Source organism: Clinocottus analis, unplaced genomic scaffold, assembly GCF_023055335.1.
Source record: "Clinocottus analis isolate CAN_PGR_092001 unplaced genomic scaffold, fCliAna1.0.p SCAF_5, whole genome shotgun sequence".
NCBI lineage: Eukaryota > Metazoa > Chordata > Actinopteri > Perciformes > Cottidae > Clinocottus > Clinocottus analis.
Genome location: NW_027176207.1, coordinates 3,931,583 through 3,955,147, shown reverse-complemented (window position 1 = coordinate 3,955,147; position 23,565 = coordinate 3,931,583). Strand labels below are relative to the sequence as shown.

The window sequence follows — 23,565 nt, the reverse complement described above, 5'->3', positions numbered from 1 at the left end:
TTTGCATATCAGCAGTTTAAAAAAAAAAATGTGACTTGTGACACACACACAGACACACACACAGAGACACACACACACACACAAAGTCGAGGATGATTTTGAAGCATCATCCTGAATGCAGCCGTGACGCTACATCTCCATGGATCACATAAAGTTGAGTAGACACACCGAAGTATTTGAAAAACAGTAATGATGGCTGTTTTGGGGGAGGATGGAACCGACTGTAGCAGCTGCAAGACGACTGCGTACAGCGAACCCCAAAACAAAGTCTCTGCATTGACATGATTGGGCTTAAGGGCCGGGGGCTCCGAGTCTCAATGCGGGAAAGTGAAGTTCAGTAATAACAAGCAATTTTCTGTGCTCCCTCTTGCTCTGCTTCTCCCTGATCTTACTTCATTGTTTAGTCATATTATGACAGGGTAGGGACCATCAAAACCATGAGTCGACACTGTGCCGCCTTGTCGACTAACCTGTGGTTCTGTGCCTGTCCAAAGGAGCTTGTGATTGACAGGTTGCTAGCCCTACCAGAGCCGTCCTTTACAGTCCAGATATACAGTCCACCACTCGTACATTAGTTAACCCTCTACTGGTGTTATATGACAGCTTTTTGCCAGAACTGTTTATTGTTATTCAGTGGAAAATATGATATATCTCCCGCAATGGATTAACAAGTCAACTACTAGTTTATAGTATCGTTCCAACATTTTCAATTCAGAAAGTGAACAGAATGTTTGAAAAGCGTTCTCAAAAAGTGAAAGCGGATCATTGGGGAGTTAGGCTCTGATAAAATACCATTGTTATACTTACAGATCACTAAAGACAGGCAATACGCTTTTGACAAATGAACCGTCAATTAAAGGATAACAGACTGCTCATAAATGCCATGCCATCATTCTTATTATTGTAGTCCAGCCCACTGCACCAAATCCTGAACAAACACACATAAACACACACAGTATGTATGTATGTATGTATGTATGTATGTATGTATGTATGTATGTATGTATGTATGTATGTAGACCTTATTAAAGCCAGTGAGGCTGAAAAAGATTACTGAGATTCCTTAGAAATGGAGCAGACAGTCACCGCTTTGGGACATGAAAGGTCGTTTACATAACCTTGATTATAAATGACTCGACAAGAGGTCAGAGAGAAAATATGAGAGCGCAAATAAAGTGCAAGAACCAGAGTGTACTGGGAGATACACATTCATAAATAGTCTAATATTATGTTCACTTTTTAGGAGATACTCCAATCAAAATCTTAGCAAGTACCAAACACATACAATTCTATCATATTATGATTCAAACTGTCAGACTAGAATCCACATCTTTGAAGCATGTACTCTACTACTACTTTAATGCAGGCCTACCACACTGCATTCCTTTGAAAAAAAATATAAAACTGTGCTGCATTCATCAGCTATGCTCACAAAGGGTGATTTATTATAGGTTTAGAAAGTGGTTATTGGGTTTCAACTGAACCGATATCTGTGGGGACATTTCTGCCACTTTGTTCTGCGCAAAGCATCACTTTACTTTCTCCGATCCATGACAATAAGGATTAGCAGTTACCAGTGGAGGCACTATGAGAATAGTAATGATGGGTAAAAGGTGCTCAACACCAAATTCAGAAAATATCAAGTGCCTCCAAATGGCTTTCAACATGGTGATTACTGAGTCGATGGCTAGCAGCAAAGGGTGCTAACAGTGCAAATAACTGCAACAGTGCGGGCACAGTTAACCTGAACCGGAGGGCAATCATCGAGACAAAGTTATCGGCTGTAACCGCCAGATGAGTGCAGGTACAAAGTGAGGAGTGAGTTCTGATATATGTAACCTACACAGCCACGGCATGATAGTCATTAATGTATCCTGTTAGCCCCATTAGCTGTGACCCACCAGATCAGCTGCCGCCCTCGTGAAGAGCCATTGAGAGGCTCTAACCTTGTATTTAACAATAGAACTTAATGAAAGGTTCATAAATTTGAACAAACTGTAAAAATGTGGTTTGCCTTCATGACAATACTGTAAAGCAGTGTTCCCTTGTAATCATAGGTTTGTTTCCATCCACCAGTTTTGTGCATTTTTAAATTTCCCTAAATAAATGTGAAATATTGCAAGAAATGTTCTGCGGGCGTGCTTGTGCGAGGCTAGGAGCATGCAAATGGCCCATCAAACCCATCCAGACCAATTCCCCCGGCTTCCTTCCCACTCGCCGCCAGATTGTTTCGTTAGCTCAGTGGTAGTGTGACTCTCGGCCGCTCTGTGTCTTGCTTTGACAAAGAGCACTTTTCCTGCGATTCCTATTCCTTAATTTAAGACTAACACCTTTTACCTGTGCCAGGGATATCCCTGCCTGCACCGCAGCCTCATCTCCCTACCTGCATTCACCTCCTGCCTTGCAAATTACCAGCTGTCATCCAATAAAAACCCATTCCTTCAACAACCCTGCCGTCTCTGTGTCTGCTCTTGGGTCCTGCCGAAACCCACCTGAACATGTTATGCTTCACCGGGGTGGAAAAGTATGGATAACAACAAAATGGAAACAGACTTGGCAGATTTACAAAAACTAAATCATGGTGTTCAGCAATGTAGAATCACTGTCTTGTGCTCAGTGATGAGAAATAACTTGTGATAAGGCTACTGACTGACATCCCTCAGCCACAAGGACCCTAATGATACTTTATGCACCGCTAACCAAGGAAGGCTTGAGAAGTAATGAGACGGTGTGAGACACTTTCAGACGCCAGAGATAAAGGCCAAGCTTCAACAGAGCATTGCACTCGCCAAGTAGCACCTTCTCCTTTCAGGAGTGCGCCGCATTCCCTGCATTCCTCAGTGAGGAGGCATATAAAGAGAAAGGAACTGGTCCTTCCTCCAGCACCTGCTCCCAACACTCTTCATAACACGGTGGACCGAAGGCTTTGCTTTAACTTTGTGTTCAGCAGCACTCTGGCCTGCTTTACCTGACCCTCTCCTCTTCTCTGACCTATATAAGAGGATGAAGACTTTCACAGCTCCTGGCCTGCTGAGTCAAATGCTTCTCTCTCCAACTCTGTAAGAAACAAATAATGTTTCAATATCGACAAACTTACAAATTGTTTCCAACCTCTCAGCTGTGAATAAAAGCCAAACTGCTTGCTCTCTCTCTCTCTGCCTTCATTCTCAGCCACCACTTTCTTGTGTCTCTGCTATTAGGCTGCTTCACCACAAAATGCCTGACTCAACATACGCTCACAACCTTGAACGGAAATCATGTGGGTTTTATGTACTGATATTTCATCACCGTTGCCGCAGCCGGTTAAGCACAAGATGTTTCACTCACATAGGCCGACAGGTTTTGAGGGTGGGCGAGATGCACGCTACAAAGCTGCCGTACCACCGTCACATGACATTGTGTTGCGAGATGCTTTGGGGCGCAGTCAGCGGTAGCAACTTGATCACTCGCAAAAAGAAAAAAAGGCTACACCAAAGCACTTTTTCCCTTTGGACGGACCCGGGCAAGCTGTTTGTTCATGCTGCCAGTCTTTATGCTGGCTGCTGGTTGAAGCTTCCTATGTCCTGTCCAGCTATGGGTGTGCTATTGATCGTCACATCTCACTCCGAGCAAGAAAACTACCCATCTAATTTATTTTTTTCATAATTCAGTTTATTATGTAAATCCCCAAATCACAAATTACAAATTTGCTGGGTTGCGATGGGAGCAGGCGAGAAAGGTAGTCCAGACGTCCCTCTAACAAGCAACATTTTCCATCTCCTCCTCGAAATCCCGAGGTGTTTCTAGGCCAATCGAGGTATACGATCTCAACAGCGTGTTTTTGGGTCTACAATCGGGTCTCCAATTGGACAAGAGTTTTCAGGCGCTTATGAGGAATCCTTATCGTATGCCGGATGTTGTAGCTCACCCGTCTCTAGAGGCCCTGTTGCACTACCTTCTGCCAAACTCGGGCTGCCATGGAGCGTCCCATATCGTTGGCGTTCGTCTGCCCTCGTTGGTGGATTTTTGGCTGATCCAGCATGATGAATTGGCAGCGGAGACATCGGTTAGAGCAATCACTGTGATAAACTGCTCAACTTAAGCAAATTAGCGCAACAGAAGATAACGTGAAAGCAAGCAAACTACTACTCATCTGATCATTTCAATACACGATAAACTTGGTGGATATGGCGAGATGACGTGTCCCCAATAACAGAACAATACTCCCCTATGCAATGGCTGTGATGAATTCGGCATGATAAATTCAGCATGATGAATTCGGCGCTACATGGTCAATAAAACCAATTCTGATCAACCGCAATCAAAAAATCATCTAACTTAGTTTCATTGTGGTTGTATAAATGAATTTCTCTTTTGCATAAAGAATGCAATGGACATTACATCACTTTTGCCTGTCCATCTCACGCTTGATTTCATCATCACTCATTAACAAGACACCAAGATACTTGGACTCCTTTACTTGAGGGCAGCGGGTCACTCCCAACCTAGAGGGAACATTCCACCGTTTTTGGAGAAACTTGGAGAAGCCGACAATCAGTCTCACAGCTTCACACTCAACCACCAAACCACCCCAGTGCAAGGAGGAGGTCACAGTCCGATAAACGCAACAGAACCACATCCTCCGCAAAAGAGCAGCAAAGGTTGGGGTTCCCCAACCGGAAGCTTTGCCCTGGCTGCACCTGGAAATCTTATCCAGTAAGATCATGAACAGAGATGGCGACACAGAACAAGCCTTCTGGAGCCCAACACTCAGTGAAAGCATGCGACTTATAGACACAGCTCTCACTCTGATGGGGACCGGATGGCTCGTGGCCACGGGCTCAGGTACCCCATACTTCTGTAGTGCCCTTCACAGGTGACACCAGGGGACTCAGACGTTAGCCTTCTCTAAGTCCATAAAACACATGTAGACCGGACTCCCACGACTCCCACCCTTGCCAGTACCATCTAGACATACCTTTTACTGGTTGGCAACTGAGCTTCATAAGTCCTTTCAATCCCTCCTAGCTAGGTTGATCATGCATCTGTAAGACGTGTGTGCGCTACTGGTGACAGAACTTTGATCTGACAGCCGCAGACAGCGAATGAGTCCAGAATGGCAGCTGAAAGTTAATAAGATCATTGCCAGTCATGTTAGAAGCTTTTACTTGGAACTGACAGTTGAAACCTAATAAACAGCATAAATCAGTTTGGGATGCAAAAAATGAATAAAACCAGCCAAACCCAGGCAAGTGCTGCCAGTTGGGGTGGCTGTGATCAATGTTTATGAGAGCAGCTCTAAAGAGCATAGCATGTTTTCTGTACTGGACTGAACACAGCCACTTTTAGAACTGCCAATAACACCCTCCAGAGAATATTCCTCGTGGTTAATAACATAGCCATGAGGAATACACGACTAAATGACTAACTCTCTTTTTGAATTTTCAAATGTGATTCTTTTAAAATTAATCATCTGTAAGGAATCAGTTAGGCAAAGTCTGTTCTTGAAAGCGGTAAAAATGTTTCACATGTCTGTCACAGAAGAGAAGAAAAAAGGTTCTTTTTGCGTTTTATTTTGTTATCGGTTATTAATTGTTTGCTTTGACATAAGTGATCAGCAAATCAGTGTTCACACGGATGTTCACCTGCGTGTTAATTCAACAATGGTCAGCATGAATCTTAAAAACTCTGCAGCGCTTGACAAGCTTTCTGATGTTTGACTCAAGCCAAACTTATCACGGAAAATGTAGGCCTCAAACAAAATCAAATGAGATTTGAACAGCTGGAAAAATCCTTTATCCTGACCCAAAATAAACACCAAAACTAAAACAGTTGGTTGCCATTTTCTTGCTCTGGTTATACTATTACATGAAGGCCTAATCTCTGCCAAGCTATCCAATATCATGAGAATGACCAGTAAAGCGTATTTTATGGTGCACGTTGTTGTAATGTAACTGAGCTTTTTTTTGCTGCCTAAAGCTATGGTGGCGGATTTGTCAAGGGTTATATTCAAGCTTGGTTTCATGGTTTCAAGACAACCGATCAGTGACGGACTGGTTTTGTTAAACTGCAGAACAGCAGGGAAGTGGAAGTAAGTCAAGCTCAGGGTTCAATATCAATGGTTTAGAAAATAGTTTAAAAAGTTAAATGTAAGACTTTTAAAGCCCTTTAACGAGTGTAGAATGCAAATAACTTTCATGTGAACTTATCATGGAAAGCCATGTAGAAAAGATATATTAATTGTATATATTATAACACTTTGGTTGTACTTCCCAGCTGTAGGAGTTGGCTGTGTTTCATCTGTTTTTTACATAAAAGATCTCAGCAATCGCCTCACGTCCTGGCTCTGCAGTTGTGTAAGAAATGAACAGAGTTGCCCGGTTGAAGCACATGACACCATTGTTCATCAAATAAAACCTGATACTGAACTGAGACCTCAAGGATTCAGGGCTGTAAAGCAGTCTGTCCCGTCAGTCTGGGAAGGTAGCGTTAGCTTATGCAGCTACAGAGACACTTTCAAAACTCATGATACTTAAATATTATCGAGGAATGGACATTATGAAATGGGTAGCTTAAATCAAGCAATCTGATTGGCTCATACCGTGAGACAATACCCACATACAACTGATGTGACGTCTACTTAATTTGCACCATGAGCGTCACACTGCGGTCGATGAAAAAAAATTGCACTGGTTGCTTGGCGACAGGGTCACAGGGGCTTCACTTCAGCCAATATGGAGCAGGCCGCAGATAAGCTGCTAAAAACCGCTACAAAACGAAAACACTGAAGGTTAACTTCTATGGAGGGGTGGATTAAGCGGTATCAATCCACAGTAAAAACTCTACCTGCTCACCGACATGAAGCGCTTTCGCTAAGAGGATGTTTCACTATGTTGACGAGAATGTGCTCAGATTGTGGAACGTCACCAGCGGTCAGTTTCTATGGCGTAGAAGTAAAGATGGTTTTGTCTTCATCAAATGACATGATTTCATTCAACTGCCAGTGTGCACCATGACCCCCCATGTCATATCAGTTCAGTTGGTTGCTGTCCACCATGTGCTATGACAAGTAATATATTTATCAATCTAAACTAAATTGGGCAACTAAATTGGCATCCTAAACAACAAGCCCCCATATCACATTATCGGATTTTAACAATGCAGAAGAGACTTTGTTTGGTACAATCATATCTTCTATACGAAATGATCACAATTCAAATCACAGAGGTTCAAAAAAATCTGAAAATCACACCCCGGTGAATTGGCTGAGGCAGTCTGAGTAAATCAGATATGACTCATTACAGTGCTGAGCTCATTGTAGCTTGTCCTGAGTAAATAATAGAGACTCGGAGCTAATGCGGACCCTGCACACGTTTCATTTCCACTGCGAAGGAGAAGCCTTGGGAAGGAACACGGAGCAATAAATACGGAGGGAAGCCGTACAGGGAGGGGGCGATTAGCAGGCAGCGCACACGATTCCAACCATATGCATGTTCTGGATCTCGTCCACTGGCTGGAAGTCTCTCCAGTCGGCCAACAGTTTAGCTCCATTCCCACTGAGGCACTTCATCTGTCCTGCATATGGCAGAGCAGACAAGACGTCAATTGTCTATCTGTTCCTGCTTCCAGTGGGTTCTGCCAACCAGATATTTACACCAGGAGCCTAATGAACCCGCATCATCTTACATTTCTCAAGCAATGTGATCTGTGGAGTACTGTGGTGTTCCATTTAAAGCCAGCTCTGCAGCCAGCCATGCTAAACGAAAATATTCCCTGATGTCTCTATAAATATTCCTCTGCTGTTGATAGAAATGTGCAGAAACACCTGGGCGTTTCCTGGGTTCAAACAGAACATGGAAGACGAACACAGTTGCTCTCCCTAAGACAAACACAGTATACAAAGAATCAAGGTAATACTAAGGAAACATACGGAAAGAAAGGAAAACATACTAAGAGGATGTTACACCAATAGCATGTTTGAGGAGGGCCTCCCTGTTTGGTAAATAACCGCTTTTTTCCAGGTCTATTTTCTGAGACGTGAGAAAGAGTCACAGATGATATTATAGATTAGACAACTGTTTGCACATGTTGAGGACCACGGAAAATGGTGGAGCGTCATGAAGGTTTGATAAGAAGGCTTATGTAAAAGGATAAAAAATATAGACACAATTCAGTTGCCCTAAGAACCTAATCTAAAGTAAAAGCACGACTTGTTTATCTGACTGCCAATTTATTGAATACAAACCACACATTACTGATGTAAAGAGGTGCAATATATACGAGATTGGTTGCAATTTTATTGCCTCTCAACCTGTCAGGACGGCGTTAATGTCTGTAACCGTATGAGAACAGCGATCGCTCACGTGCACTAACATGCACTAAAACCGCACGGTCAGTGCAGCTATGTGAACAAAGCTTAGAGCAGCAACAGATTGAGTTTATAATGTTCTCATAGACTTGTAAACACTCAAATTTCTTGTTGCGACCAGAGGAGTCGTCCCCTCATGGTCTTTCGAGAGAATGCAAATTTTAAGACGTGTTAAACGTCAGCTTCACTCGGCAGAAGTGGTTGCCGCCTGCCCAAACGCACACGCACAGACAGTGACTTCACCCTCTGCTCAGGTAGACATTGATCCACTATGTCTTTACATAGATAATAGCTGTTTGATGCTGAATCAATGTTCTGAATATGAAATGTAGCACCTCCAAATCGACTGCCTGCACAAGCACATGAAATGCTACACCCTGGCCGCCTGTACGGCTCAGTTGTCTGAATGGATCAGACAATCACTAACAGTATACTGTTTTACAGCATTTTCATTCTCCTTCTCTGCTTCACCTCCTGGGTGGCCTGGTTTCCCAAAACCTGGATTCCCCTCCTGTCCACCAGGACTTACCGGCCAACTTTCATAAAGCACTAGCCCTGGCCAACAACCACCCTCCCTGTCGTCCCCGCTAAAAGAAATAATTCGCTGCAATGGTCGGATTGAGCAGCCGCACACACGCCCTCGCATATATTGTATGTGACATCATCTCGAATGACTTTAGCGGAAGAGGAACATCTCTGTCCCTTTCTCTCTTTATGTCTCTCCCTCTCTCTTTTTTGACCACCTTTCTCTTCTTTTCCCTCACTACTCAGTCAGTAGTAACATTGGACCGCTGTCTAATGTATGCTAAGCTGCTGCTGCCATGGTAACCCCGGTGCAGGATTTAGACCCAGTTCAGAACTGGAGGGGGGGGTGTACAAGTGGAGGGAGTGAGCAGCCTCAACTGTAATCCCCCCCCCCCAATAAACTCCAAAAAAGATAACCAACAGCAGCACACATTTGCAAAAAAAAAAAAAAGAAGAAGAAAACACAGACAGATGCGCACACACACGCGCACACACACACACGTGTAGCCAGCGACGCACACACATGCTGATAATCCAGCGGTGGGAATAAAGCCACATCATGCCACCATGGCAATAACGCAAGGGAGGAAAGCTATTGACTACCTGGTCGAGTGGCATGGGAACAGATGGACGAGTAGATGTATATTTCTGTGTGTCTCAGAGAAGGCGTGGGGGAGTCGGAATGCGAGCGGTGACTAACAGAAATAGTAGAGAAATGATTAAATGAGTCACAGCCTTAATTTCCAGCTCCGCTTGCTCAATGTGTCAAAGGAGATCCCCGGGACGTGTTGGGAGATTAGTCTGGCAGAGAGCGTAACAACTGTGATTGATTTGATGAGCAAGCCCCCCCAACACCACCTGATAGCCAATGAGAGAGCTGAAATGCAGAGAAGCCCCCCCCTACCCATCGGCAAAGATTAACATCGTTTTGTGGTGTGTGTGTGTGTGTGTGTGCATTTATCGCCTGCACGTGTGACTGCAATGTTTGTCCTAAAACATCCCTGGGAGGCGAGTCCATCTGTGTGTGAATGGTTGAGGGTGTGTGAGTGTGATAACAGTGCACAGGGTGTGCGGGTGTGGGTGTACAGCTGTCGTGATGACGTAACTGGATGAAAGCTGGTCCATTTGGCCCCTCGGTGGAGGTAGTGGTTTTTGGAGCAGACCGGCTCACCCGTCAGTAACGAGAAATCTGAATGAGGGGTTTCCGCCGGCGACTTCGCCTCAGTTGCTATGGGCTGATGTGGGTGTGGGGGAGAACGGGAGGGGGTGTTAAATAGGGAGTGGGGTGGTGACTGTGCAAACTCACCCCATCGGCTGAGCTACGGTGCTCAGGCAAGTCTATAGCAATGCCCTCCTCCCCTCCTCCTCCTCCTCCTCCCCCCTCTGCATGCGCATACCCTGGTGTCATTTCTCCTTGAGGCATAAGGAAGCCAAACCAGATTCTCCAACTGTCAAAAACTGAGCGTTTGCCTCCCATACAGCGAGAGTAATGACAAAGAAGAAGACACACACATGCACACAAAGTATAATAGGACAGATAGACACACACACACACACACACACACACACACACGCACACACACACACTGTCTCTCTCTCTCTCTCCATACCCCCCTACTCTGACTATAAACAAACTAGCATGCTCACCAAAACTACAACCTGAGGTGTGGTTCTTCTCTCCACTGAAACACACTCTTCCTCCTCGCCTCACTCTGACGGAGGACGGGCCCGTCTGTCCCCTCGAGGGCGCGCGTCGACCTCGTCCCTCGCTCTTACCTGTCCAAGATGTCATGGCCGGACGTGGCTGTGGCTCCCAGCAGTCCTAGCGCTGCACTCCCCACCGCTGCGGCAGCCCCGCTGCCTGCCTCCATGATACTGACTCACTGCAATGAGCAGCCTGCCAGAGGAGCAGAGAGAGGGAGGGAGGGGGAGAGAAGGGAAGGGAGGGGAGGAAGTGAAGAGGTAGATCAGGAGGGAGAAATACAAATGGGATTCAAGAGATCACATGTAGAGGCGAGAGAGGGAGGAAAGAATTGGGGAATAGCGAGAGGGGAGGACGGACTGTGGTAAAAAGAGGAAAGGGAACGGGGTGATTGGCATGAGAGAGAGATAGGAGGACAAGGAGGAGGAAAACAAAAAAGAAATCATTAAATCGTGTGTGTAGTCTATCGATCAAGTAAGTCATGCTGATGGAGCTTCGCAAAGCAGGATTCCACTTCGGTGTTAACATGGAGATTCTGGCACGTTCAGCGGTGTGTGAATTAACGGTCAGACACCAACATTGGCCACCCTGAAATCTTCCGGTCTCTATTTCAACCCAGAATATCAAGTCAACCCCATGTTTTATGAAATAAACCACTTTTGTCCATCTCATGTACAAGCAGCACTGTGTCCAGACCATGTATCCATAAGAAGTGGACGTAGTCATCGTTATGTCACCCATTAGTTTGTGGACTGCCATCTTGGATAACGGCTGTCGCCATGTTGTCGTTTTTTTCTGTCAACTGATAAACAGAAGTTACCATATTTGGAATGCGGAGGAGTGACGAAGAGACGCCGTTTATGTCTCTAGTAGCCACAGTGACTTCAAAGTAAACCCACCCTAAAGCATCCCCTGCTTTGTGGTCTATTTGATTCTAAATGGACCATAATTTACTAAATGAACATCATGCTGTGTTGCAGAAGACTTGAAACTAGAGTTTGAGACCATGAACTCATGTGTACAATGTTTACTGAGGGAATGAAAAAGGGGGAAGTAGAGTCATTTTCTCAAAGACTTCTAAGAACCAGAGGTGTCGCCCCCTTGTGGTCAGTAGAGATAATTCAGGTTTTAAGAAACCACATTGGCTTCACTTGGCAGAACCGGAGGTTGTCGCCTGGTCGAGACATACAGACAGCTTTTACATCAAGAAGACAGGCTCAATGCTGGTTTCCAGGAGGTAAACTGTCCAATCGAGATTAATCAATGCAACACAATCACACATCAAAAACACAAGCTTGTTATGCAATAGTAAGCTTACTGTAAGATTTCTGCAAAACAGACTTTGGAAACGCAAATTAAAAGGGAAACCAGCAGTGAGACCGTGGACCATGTCCCATTACTGAAAAGACACTTTATTCATCCCAAGGGGGAACAGCAGACCTACACAAATTAACCTCACGGTGTAAAGAATAGCGCAAAAACCAATACAATCCTAAATACAAACACAAAAGTATCAGAACTAGATGGGCATGCATACAGGCTGCAGAAATGTAGAAGTAAGTAAAAAGATGTATTGCACTGTGCCAGAAATTGGACGGCTTGAAATTGCAATGAAATTAGGAGTCTGGTGAGCGAGTGCAGTATCACCTCTGGGTCTCCCAGTCCACTAATGCCGAGACTGAGTGGGGACACTGTGGGGTGAATTAAACCGTTTGATGGCCACTGGAAGGAATGATCTCCTGTATCGCTCGGTGGAACACCTCAGGGATTTGAGTCTTTAGCGAAATGCTCTTTCGTTCTCTGTGTAAATGCGGTTCACAAAAACTAACTCTAAATATGTTTGTCAACTGTTTTTTTTCTCCCCTCAGACTCGGCCTGAAAAATCTGGGGCACTTAGGGATCCCCTAGCTGGTTCTAGCTGGTTAGCATGCTCAAGTCAGTGGATATCCCTGTGACTCAATACACAGACGTCTGTGACATGAAGTCAAGGATGTAATCTCTTCATATTCTGTTGATAAGTGTTTTGAAATTAAAATAGATTCTGGCCAGACATTAAACATTGCACCTTTAGAGTTACTGTGACCGCAGACCGTACACAAGCAGCGGTTGCCGTCATCGTTGTAAATGCACTGTACCATGTGATTGAGTGATCGGAAGACTAGAGAAGCGCGACACAAAGCGCTTTGGTTTGTGGACTGCGGATTTGAAGCCTTAAGTTTGGGCATTTAGGTCGTCGCCATGTTGGTTTTTAGCATACAGTAAGCGAAAGTAACCATATTTGGGCAGCGCAGGAGTGCCAGGAGGAGTGGCTTATACTGCTGTGGTAGCAAACTGTCAGTCACAAGGTAGCCACGCCCTAAAGGATACCCTGCTTTATGGTCTATGTGACTCTAAATGCACCATCATTTATTAAATGAACATCATGCTCTATTGGAGAAGACTTGAAACTAGAGATTGAAACATAAAATCATGTTTACAGAGTAAATAAATGAAGTGAAAAGTAATTTTCTTATAGACTTCTTAAGAATCGCTCTTGTTTTTGTAACCGAAGGAGTCGCCCCCTGTTTGGGACCATCAACAGTGCTCATCTCTACCCACTGAGTCATCAGTGTACCCATAATCCCACCAGAGAACGTCCTGCTGGATATTTTTGCTATCATTCGACGCACTGCATAACAACCTCCCAATGAAATTCAGCGTCATCGCCCCCGCCGAAAATAGACAACAGGAGCACAGCGGGGAAAACCCGGCGAAAACAAGGGGAGGAGACGAAAAGTCCATGCGGACCGTTTCTCTGTGGCGGTGAATGGCTGTGCACTGTGAACCCCTGGAGGATGATGCCAAGAGAAGAGAGACAGAGGGGAAGGGGGGCGCAGGAGCGTGGGAGGAGAGGATCCTCACACACTGAAGCAGCTGGTTCTACATCTGACAAAGACTTGCTGGGCATACGCAACTACCGGGGCTTACATATAACATGTCTATAATAATAGACACAGAAATAGGTGGATTATAAAGAATATATATATATATATACACACACACACACACACACACATATATATGTATTCTAAAATGCAGCTTTTTTTGGGTCATTTAACTGCGACAGGAAGTCCTCTAAAATAAAAGTCAATTCACGTCTTTCAAGACGTTTTTCCACTCAAAGTGATTTAGGAAGCTTCGTTCTAAAAATAACAAAGCGACACCATGAATCATGAGCAAATGAGTCTCCCTCTCGACCAATCCCGAACTAATGTGCCACCTTGATTTGACCCGTCTGGGCGGAAAGATGATAAACTTGCGTGGTTCTGTAGGCGCTCATCCAGCCAAATCGACAGTGTGGAGGAGACGACTCCGGGGCATGGCGAGAGACTGCTAAGAGCAAACTGAATGGTTTGACGAGAGCGTCAAGTGCATGTTGAAATTCATCTCTCGTCCCGGGCTACTGTAAACCCCGGCCCTTAAATCACCCGCAAACCTCTCCCAGTTCACACAGCAAGGACATGAGCACGACCCACCTGACTTTAAGCAAGTGCTTTCAGGTGGGGCCGCCTGCATGCATATGCGTGGGCATGACGGTACGCATCTATTTTGTTATTATGCGCGGAGGGAAACGTGTTTAAAAAAAAAAGAGGAAGCAAGTTTGTGTATGCCAGGCAGGCAGGACAGAGCCGGCTGAGCTTCCCACAAATACCTGATGCAGCAAAAAACCCATAAAATGGCCGACCTTGAGAGAGGACAGAGCCTGGGCTCCGAAGAGATAAAAAAAAAAAAAATCAAGACGAGAGTCGTTTCTGCACAGTTGAGATCCTTCATTCTCATTAGAATCCAAGATTGTGCCTTATCACAGGTTTGAGCCAGGAAATTTAAACCGGAGCAGTGCATGACGCGGCAATTATGAGTTTATTAAAGCCAGTCGTGTTTGTAGCAACGTTTCCATCCGAAAGTGTTCCAAAGTTGAAAGAAATTTTGAAAAAATCTGCAAAAGACAAATGCGACTGAATGCAGTTCCTGTTCACTACAGTTATGTAATTAACAGTTGTGCCGTGGAGTCGGAGAACCATTGCAGAAGAAGAGGGCGCAACCACGAGTGCTCCAAACGGTGCAAAGCACATTAGAATACTGGATGCAAATATGACTTTTGTGTTTGTTTCATGTACTGATGTGAGGAAGGTTACACCTGATCTGTGTGGAGCCATGAGGAAACGTTTGTTTGTCTCTTCAGCAGAGCTGAAGCTTCAGTGGATGTTGAAGTCACGTGCTTCATGGATATTATTATTCATTTGCTAAATATGTTTCCAAAGCATTTTGTCATCCATCCATCCATCCATCCATTATCTTAACCGCTTATCCTCATTTAGGGTCGAGGGGCGCTGGAGCCAATCCCAGCTGTCAAGGAGCGAAGGCAGGGTACACCCTGGACAAGTCGCCAGTCAATCACAGGGCAGACATATAGACAGACAACCATTCACGCTCACATTCACACCTACGGGCAATCTAGAGTCCAATTAACCTATGCAGCATATCTTTGGACTGTGGGAGGAAGCCGGAGAACCCGGAGAGAACCCACGCATTTTGTCATATTTTGGAAAAATATTTCCCCACAATAAAAACCAGACAAATTAAGAAAAAGTTATTTTTTTCCAAGAAAAAAAAAGACTAGGCAAATGGACAAATAATGATTAATTATTGCTCCTCTCTAAAGTCGTATTTAACAAGCAGCAGGAATGTGTGGAATCACACATTATATTTTATATCTGCACTAATAAGTAGGGATGAAAGATATGGCACAAATATCCGAAACATGCTTGATAGCATTTTTTCCTGTAATTCAATACATATATAGTCGATATATACACAAATTAAAAAAACAGTTTTATTTACTTCGCATCTACAAAATGAATAACTCATCTACAATGACACAAATATTTTACGAGAAGCGGAAAAATCATAGCCACGAAAACCTTCAGGCAGCCCACAGACATGTATAGAAATGAAAAAGGTACGCTAAAGTAACTTTATCAGAAGCCATACAGCACGTGGGTTCACTTCAAAGTTACTCTCTGAGGCCAGACCACGGAGAATGACAGTGAGGGAGCAGTTGTCTGTAATCCCACCTGGACGAGGAGAGTCAGACTGCTGTGTTATGTGCAAATGAACCTAACAGTCATGGCGTAAACAAGCAGTCAGGGCCTTTTTCCCTAACCATGCCATAGACGTCACCATGGTAACTGTACACATCAAAGAAGATGGCGGCAAACGTAGCCTTGATAGGCTCAGCGGACATTCAATTAATTGCACAAGGAAATGTTTTTGTTGACCCAAAAAAAAACAACCTAAAATTGAATTAAAAGTACTTTACATTTAGTTTTTTCAGAAAACTAAATAAAAATCAGGTGCAAATATGAACAACGCAAATAAAAGATGGGTTTTTAATCGCACAAAATCTGTGTATTACCTTTAGTCTCAGTTTTGCTACTGTTGTTGCATTTTCTCTCCCAGCAGATCGGATCTCATGTTAAACCCTCTGGGAAACGGAGCACACAAAACCCCTTAGCATGAAATCAATACCAGGATGCTCAAGTTCAATCACATGACCTCTCCCGGTTCACAACAGCGCTGTTATGATGTAGAATCAGAATCTGAAACCGTTTATTGCCTTGGAATATTTACACAAACAAGGAATTTGCCTTGGTGGAAGGTGCAACATTAGACAAGACAAACAACTAACATCAGTCAACGACAACACAGCGCAATGTGTATTAAATTAAGTGTAAATGTGAAGAGAAAATGCAGCGATAACGAGGTCGATTGGTGCCTTGGATGTTCATCCCCGTTATCACTGAGGCAAAAGCTGTTTGAGATTGAGACATGTCACTGGACCCAAACAGCAGATGGTGTGTCAAAAGGGTTAGTGACCTTTCTTAATTCCTGCTATCATTACCAGCAGTCTGAATGTGGACGTGCACTGAATGTTGTTCATTTACACATCCAGTCCAGTGCAGTAGTGTGCTGCGTTTACAGTTATACAACACCTTTACTTCTGCAGTAATCGCTGTCCATTCAGATTAACTAGGGATTTGATTCTCAAGCATAAAAAGCAGAAAAATCTATGAACCAGGAAGTTTTTGTGTTGCCTAAACTGTAGCTATTAGCAATTTGTACAACTTGCTTATGAAATACAAAACAGTGTGTCCACCACATTAAGTCAATTGTGGCAGGCTGCCAGGCCTGAACTTTCAGTGCACCAGCAATCCTCAGTGCTTAATACTGCCTTCTTTTTTTTATCACCGGAGGCAACTTTCATTGCAGCACGCTGATGTTGGTTAGAGCGGCTGAATAAAATGCTTCAAACTGGATGTGGCTTCATGTGAGGATATATTTGCGGCAGGACCCAAATATATTATCTATTCAGACTATTTGGGGACAATGAATGTCTGCTTAAGATTCCATGGCAATCCATCTCAAAGTTGCTGCAACACTAGACAGGATCTATTGCCGCGTTTAAACCATATTGTAAAGCACAGATGGACTTTTTTTTGCTTTTCTACTGGCAAGAATTGTGGATAACACCTGGTACTCTTTTAGTACTGCAACACTGCGACCAAGGTTACTATTGAGCTGAGCCAATACTAGTGGGTGGAGTTAAAACACTGCAGACCACTTGGTCAGAGAACCGTCACTCGCGTGTGAACGGGCCACCTGTCAAAAACCTGCCGGGTCTAAAATTGCCACGCCACCGTCAATTTATGGAGGTGCAAACGTTCCTCTGTTTGGTTGCCGATGAAAGGACCCAGTGTGTTGCGTCGATGATGACGTCACGGCAGTTTCACACGGCACCACTATGACGATGAGATTATCATGATGGGGTGATATCTGCAGTGGAAAAGTACATCTAGTAATGTAACTGGTACCAAACGTGAGCGGTGGAGCTGTAGCATGCGGTGGCCATGAGGCATTAGCAGTCCAGATTGTTTCACCTAACCCTACAAAGAATGTCAGATGACCACAGCCCCCCTTCCCCGCTCCACCTCAATTGAAAGCCCTCGCTATTCAAACATATTGAGATGCAAATAAGACAATTCGGTCTCCTTGGCACTTCAGAGCTGGTTCTCGGGGCTCCCAGCAACAGCATTCAACTTCCCATGGACTTTGCAACACTGTTCGGCAGCGTGTCTGACTGCCTCGCTGAATGGCAGCAGTGTGTAGCCGTGACATGGCTTCTGATATGGACAGCAGAGTAGCAATTTGTAAAGCTTGTTCTGCAGACATATCAAGAGGGCATTAAATCAATACAGAGCTTTCCCGCTAGAAATTGTATTTACCACCTGAATGCGGCTCCATCGTAGCAGTGCTGTCAGAATGCATGGAAATTTAGCTGTCAAAACTTTATTTTCTTTCCCTTGGGTGCTTGATTACATTCACGTTGTCTACAGAGATTAAAAGTCATCCGTACAGCACCACAATGCAGTAGCTACATATCTTTAAACATCTGTTACGTATTTATTTTGCTGCTTTCATGTAACATCAGGCAACATGTCCTTTGCCCCGGATAAGAACTATTTTTTGAGTTTGCTAATTGGACCTCCCACAACCGTGTGAATTTACAATCAGCTTGGCACAAACGGTGAATATTTCCTGTTTGAAGGATTGATTGTATTTTGTGATTATTTTTATATCTGCATGAGCTTAAAAATGCCCATGTGTGCCGTTTTCAGGAATGAAAGTCACATTTATCTGTCCCACAGATGATGTTACGTGAGGGAAAATGTATATATTTAAATATACCAGCCTATATCGTAATTTATTCCCAATGCTGCAGTCCACAGCTCCTCTGCCAACCTCTTGGAGTCTCTCTCTCTCCTCTTGCTGCTGCAACCCAACCACTAATGTTTATGCAAATGAATGCATGTCGTCATCACATGATTATGTAAATAAGCATGTGAGGGATTCAAGTGACTTTTAGTAACTTTTGGATCAAGTGCCAGCCACTTTCCTTAAAAAAGAGTTAGAGACACTACACTGCACAGCAAATACTGCACCTCCAGTTCTGCCGAGTGACGCCAATGTGTAAGTGTCAGATTGTCTGTGAGAAGTCTCTGAGAAAATGACTCTCCTTCTTAATACATTTCCTCAGTGAATATTATAAACATGAGTTTATGGTCTCACTCTCTTGTTTCAAGTGTTCAATAGAACAGGATGCTTAATAAATTATAGTCCATTTACAGTCAAACAGAACACAAAGCAGGGTATGCTTTAGGGGTGTGGCTACCTTGTGGTTGACAGGTTGCTACCACACAGCCATACACGGTGTCTCTACGTCAATCCTTCGTTGTCCAGAAATGGTAACTTCCGCTCATTGGTTGCAAAACCCAACATGGCAACAGCCGTAATCCAAGATGTCGGCGGCAAAATTGCTGAACTGGAGACTTCCTAATGACAGTCTTCAACCCAACGGGTGACATCACAATGACTACGGCCACTTCTCAAACACAGTCAGAATGGCAGAGGGAAAACAAGGCTTATAGGGAACCAATCGAAACTGCAATGAAGTAAATGGTCTGGAAACAGCCCTTGCTATTATAAGTTACATATTACGTATACCGTCATGTCAAGCTACTTCCTCCACCTTTTCTTTGATGAATCATTTTGGATTGAATTATATATATCCAAGCAGCGTGGCAGCATCCTTGCTCCCTAGTCTGAGCTCCCATGTACTCATGCCTCTGTCAGACATCCGACACCCAGTGTTTTGTGTTTAATGAGGCTAGAACTACACTCAACATTCCTCTCATCCTGACAAGCCTTGTTCGGCGTGGTCTCTCCAACATGTGGAACAACCTTGAACCCTGTCAGCACGTAAAAGCTGCAGTGTGCAGAAATTTCTTCGTTTGAGTCTGTTATTAGGGTCCTCATAAAAACCTTTTAAATGCTTGACTGGGATCAGCAGTCGGCAGCATTCACATTGATGTTTAGCTGCCTGCTGATAAGAGCAAGGCTGTTCTAAAAGGTTACTCAAAAAGACACCTGACTTTTGCTAAAGTTTTAGAACGCGCCTTAGTAGAGGAAGTGACCCTTCCAAGCATGTGTTACAAGAAACAACTTGGCTATAGCGAATAATGCCTCGCTCTTATTGCAGTATTTTTTAAATCCTTCACCCATCTAAAAACTACTTCATGCTGTTTTGGAAATAGCGCAAGTTATTAAATCCAGAACATATATAGGATCTCCAAGCGCCTCTTAACATGGTGAACCATGCTAAAAGCTAAACCATGGAAACAGCGCTAACATTGTTCACCCGAGGGAGAGCCAGAGGTGAGGCGCTACACTTCCGTGATGACGCCATCAGTTGGGACGGCACGATCAGCTGTAACCGCCGTGACGCACAAGTGATGTCATCCTCTGCTCAGGTAGACATTACTCCACTCTCTTTACACAGCAAACAAAGTCCAGACGATTTGTATGACCCTTCGCTGAAAGCTGATCCTTAAAACATGGTTCTTCTACCAGTCATTGTTGTGTTTCTACCAGACTTTCAAACTCAAAACCATGAAGTAGATAGTTTGCATACAGTGGAGTTGAATTTTATGAACAAAATATCAATTATCTAATAATAATGATAATTTCAGCATACAACCAGGTGAAAAATCAAAGCCGTCACTTGGTAGAAACTTCAGGAAAGTTGCTCTGAAAAGAAAGGCCAGACTGTGGATTGCCATGCTTGTGTTAGTCAGACGCCTGTTTAATACACTGCCATGTGGTTGGGACTCAGGAGACGAGGCAGAGGATTTGATAAAGTACGCTACATTTGGTGAGCATCAGGAAAGCTAAGCTCACAGGCAGCGGAATAAGTAAAGCTGCCAGCCGTAGACGGAGCAAACCCACTCTACCATGAACACGTCATTACGAGTGCATAGGAGGGAGCCTGGATTAATTTGGCTTTGACTATTGATTCCTTTTTGTATGTAGTTCAATAGGAAAGAGACGCAGCTGTGAAGAAAACAAGGCTCTGAAAAAGAGCTAATAAAATCAACCAATAGGGTAGTCCATAAATCATATTTCCAAAACACCAGTTCAATGCGGCAAACTGGGGGGGGGGGATTTTATCTAGTGATGCAGCGATATTGATATCAGATATCTCAATCTCAAATAGCTTGATTGGGTATAGTGACAATGGGCCAATCTGGTATCGCATATACAGCAATTCAGTCCATATGTATTTATTTGTCACATTGGATTGGCACTGGTATCTGGAATTTAAAAGTCAGATCACCCAAGTGGTAGTTGGATTACTGTTGTGGACACACTTACACTAAAATGGGAATCCTCACCGGGGTTAAGTTCATTAAAATATCTTGTGTGTGCAGTAAGAATCTGTTATCCCTCAGCACAACAACAAAAAGTATGCAGTGGAAGCCTGAAAAACAGACTGAGTAACTCGGCCCTCAACAAAATGTACCCAAGTAAAGAAACTGAATGACCTTGTAGCTGATTTGGGAGCTCTGGGTAATCAAACTTGTCCTGATAATTAGCAGCCTGAAATCTGATAAGCCACCAACTCACAGCGTCTCAGCACGGGGCGACCACGCTTAGTGAATTACCAGAGGAGATAATGCAATAGAAGGCGAGATGTGTATCTAAATTACCAAGTTGAAAAATGAGCAGACCGGAGAAGCAAAAATGACAAAGCAGGCATTTATGTACTCTAATGATGCAACTTTAATAGTATGGTAATGGTGGTTATTTCAATTGCTGTGACAACATCTTCACCTAATAAGAATGAGAGTAACTCAATAGACAGAGCTGGGATACTTCTCAGTGTTTTAAATGACTCTTGCCTGGTCCACTGCTTTGCTTTGTATTCCATTTTGCACACGCATACAAAGTCACACAACGGGGCAGATGCAAACTGGTGCATTTAAACAAAAAGGAGCAGCTTGGCGGTGGGAAAATTAAACATGTTTTAATAAGGCAACAGTGAAGCCTCCTTCATGTTAAAACAAAGACCACAAGCAGGAAGAAATGAGTCACAGTGGACAGTGAACGCATCGTTGCATTTGGTTGTATTACAATTACCTTTCAGCCACACATTTGTCCACACCTCAATGTGTAAACTCAATTTACCGGAGATGTAATCAAGTTACTGCAAATTATGTAAAGTGAGTTTAAGTAAGGCGTTCCCTTAACCAGGGCATTAACCATCTTTTATGCGTGTGCAAGAGGACTAAAAAGTACTACGTGACAGAGACCATGAGATGTCATACAACCTCTCTCGTGTGAAAATGAATATCCATCTCAGGTGTGACGGACCGAAGAGCAACGCTGCAGGTAAAATCTGCTGACGGCCCACACGGGTGACTTAACCAGCCGAGGGTTATGTTTAGGGTTGGGTATCAAATTTCAAAAGATTCCAAAGTCAATAAGACTTCGTATTCAGAGCATCTATTTGGGGTTTTGACTGAAGCTTTGAACGATGTCATAGCAGCCCGCCTGATATCGCTCTAGCCTGATCTTTATCTGCAACTGTGCAGAAATACATTTTTAAAGGTGTTTTCCAGACACAATAACACACCACCTGCAGCTACCGTTAACATTAGTAGTGGTTGGCCGACAAAAATGTCACCCCCGAGGTACTTTCATAAGTGGTTATAACTTTAATTCCATAAACAGATTATAATGCATTAAGTATGTTTATTATGCATTATAGCCCGGGGTGTCATAGAAAGTGTTACATGTCAAATCAAAACAGTCAAAATAAACAATAAGTTTTACAAAAGCAGTTTTGAATCCGGCGTGAATCTGAATGAAGGACATCAGCACCAGCAAAAAGAAGTCTACAAACAACTCTTCAGAATGGCAGTTAATGGTTGTAAAGCTAATCTAGTGGAATGTATGGGAATAAATACCAGATTCGCTTTCTGCATCTGCAGTTTGAATTATTCAGACTCTCATCCTGAGACCACTTGACTGCTTTACTGGAAACTATTATTTTAATTGCAGTGTTGGCTTGGCAGCAGCTGTACATTCTAATCACTTGGCACTCCAGAAACAAGGCGGATAAAACACAGTGAGAGGAGAGGGCTAACTTCATTGAGGCTTTGTGGCTTCATCATCTGCTGTCTCTGTGGCCTCTGCAGTGCATCTGCACAACAGAGTGTCAGAGTATAGAGGGGTGGGACTGAAGAAACGTCACATTCTCCCCCCCCCCCAGTACGGCATGCTGACTCACTGTGACGAACACTAATAAATGAGTGACTTATCCGGGATTCTTTCGACATAAATCTCCCGGAAAAGCTGTGCTAGAAACACCGGCGGGTTCAGCTGAAACTAATCCTCGGGTCCAAGTGCGGCATCTCTCCTGTCAATTATCTTTGACAGCGTTCCCAACAACAGAAAGACACGATAGCAAAAGTGGTGGCACCCTGATTGGATGCTTCCCCGCATGTCCTGTCTTCATTACCCTCCCTCCACCTGCTCTGATTAATGAGGCATGGGTGGCTTGCCAGAGCTGCTCTCAGTCAGCAAAAGTGCATCACTGACCGGCCTTATAAAACGCACAGTTTGAGCCACGTGTATGTTTGAGTCCATTAATCTCTGGTTCATTTATGTGGATTTACTAATGACATGAACAATACAAATCCAACAAAGCTCAATAAATGAACAGCTCAATAAATTCAACTACAAGTTTCCACTTGTCATTTCAAATGACACATAGAAATCCACTCCCAGCATCTATGTTTGCTGGATCACATATCCCATTGCACCCGTCTCGGTTTTTAAAGGGCGACATGCAAATCGGAGTCAGCACTACTCGAGTCCAGAGAGTGGCGCTAGTGCATCAAAAGAAGTGCAGGAAAATTAGGGCTAAGGTAGCAACGGGACAACTGTGACTGCCCACAATTCACGGATGGACCGCATGACAGAGCGCAGTACTCTGGTGGGACGAGGAGGCGGACTCCGCCGACATGGACGATGTTTACCACTCAAACAGTCA

At 43.9% G+C, this 23,565-nt stretch overlaps 1 protein-coding gene across 5 annotated transcripts in view; it reads right to left on the bottom strand.

The window, feature by feature from the left end:
* arhgap32b (Rho GTPase activating protein 32b) overlaps positions 1–23,565 on the bottom strand; it is a 100,866-nt gene that overhangs the window by 59,872 nt on the left and 17,429 nt on the right. For 2 of the 5 annotated variants that reach the window (XM_068599937.1, XM_068599939.1), the window contains exon 2: positions 10,649–10,933. The exons of 1 other annotated variant lie outside the window; for it this stretch is intronic. In XM_068599937.1, coding sequence (XP_068456038.1) covers positions 10,649–10,743 — 95 coding nt within the window. In that variant the 5' untranslated portion in view covers positions 10,744–10,933. Of the gene's footprint in view, positions 1–10,519; positions 10,934–23,565 lie in introns of all 5 variants that reach the window. 2 more of the 5 variants (XM_068599940.1, XM_068599938.1) reach the window with 2 other exon arrangements.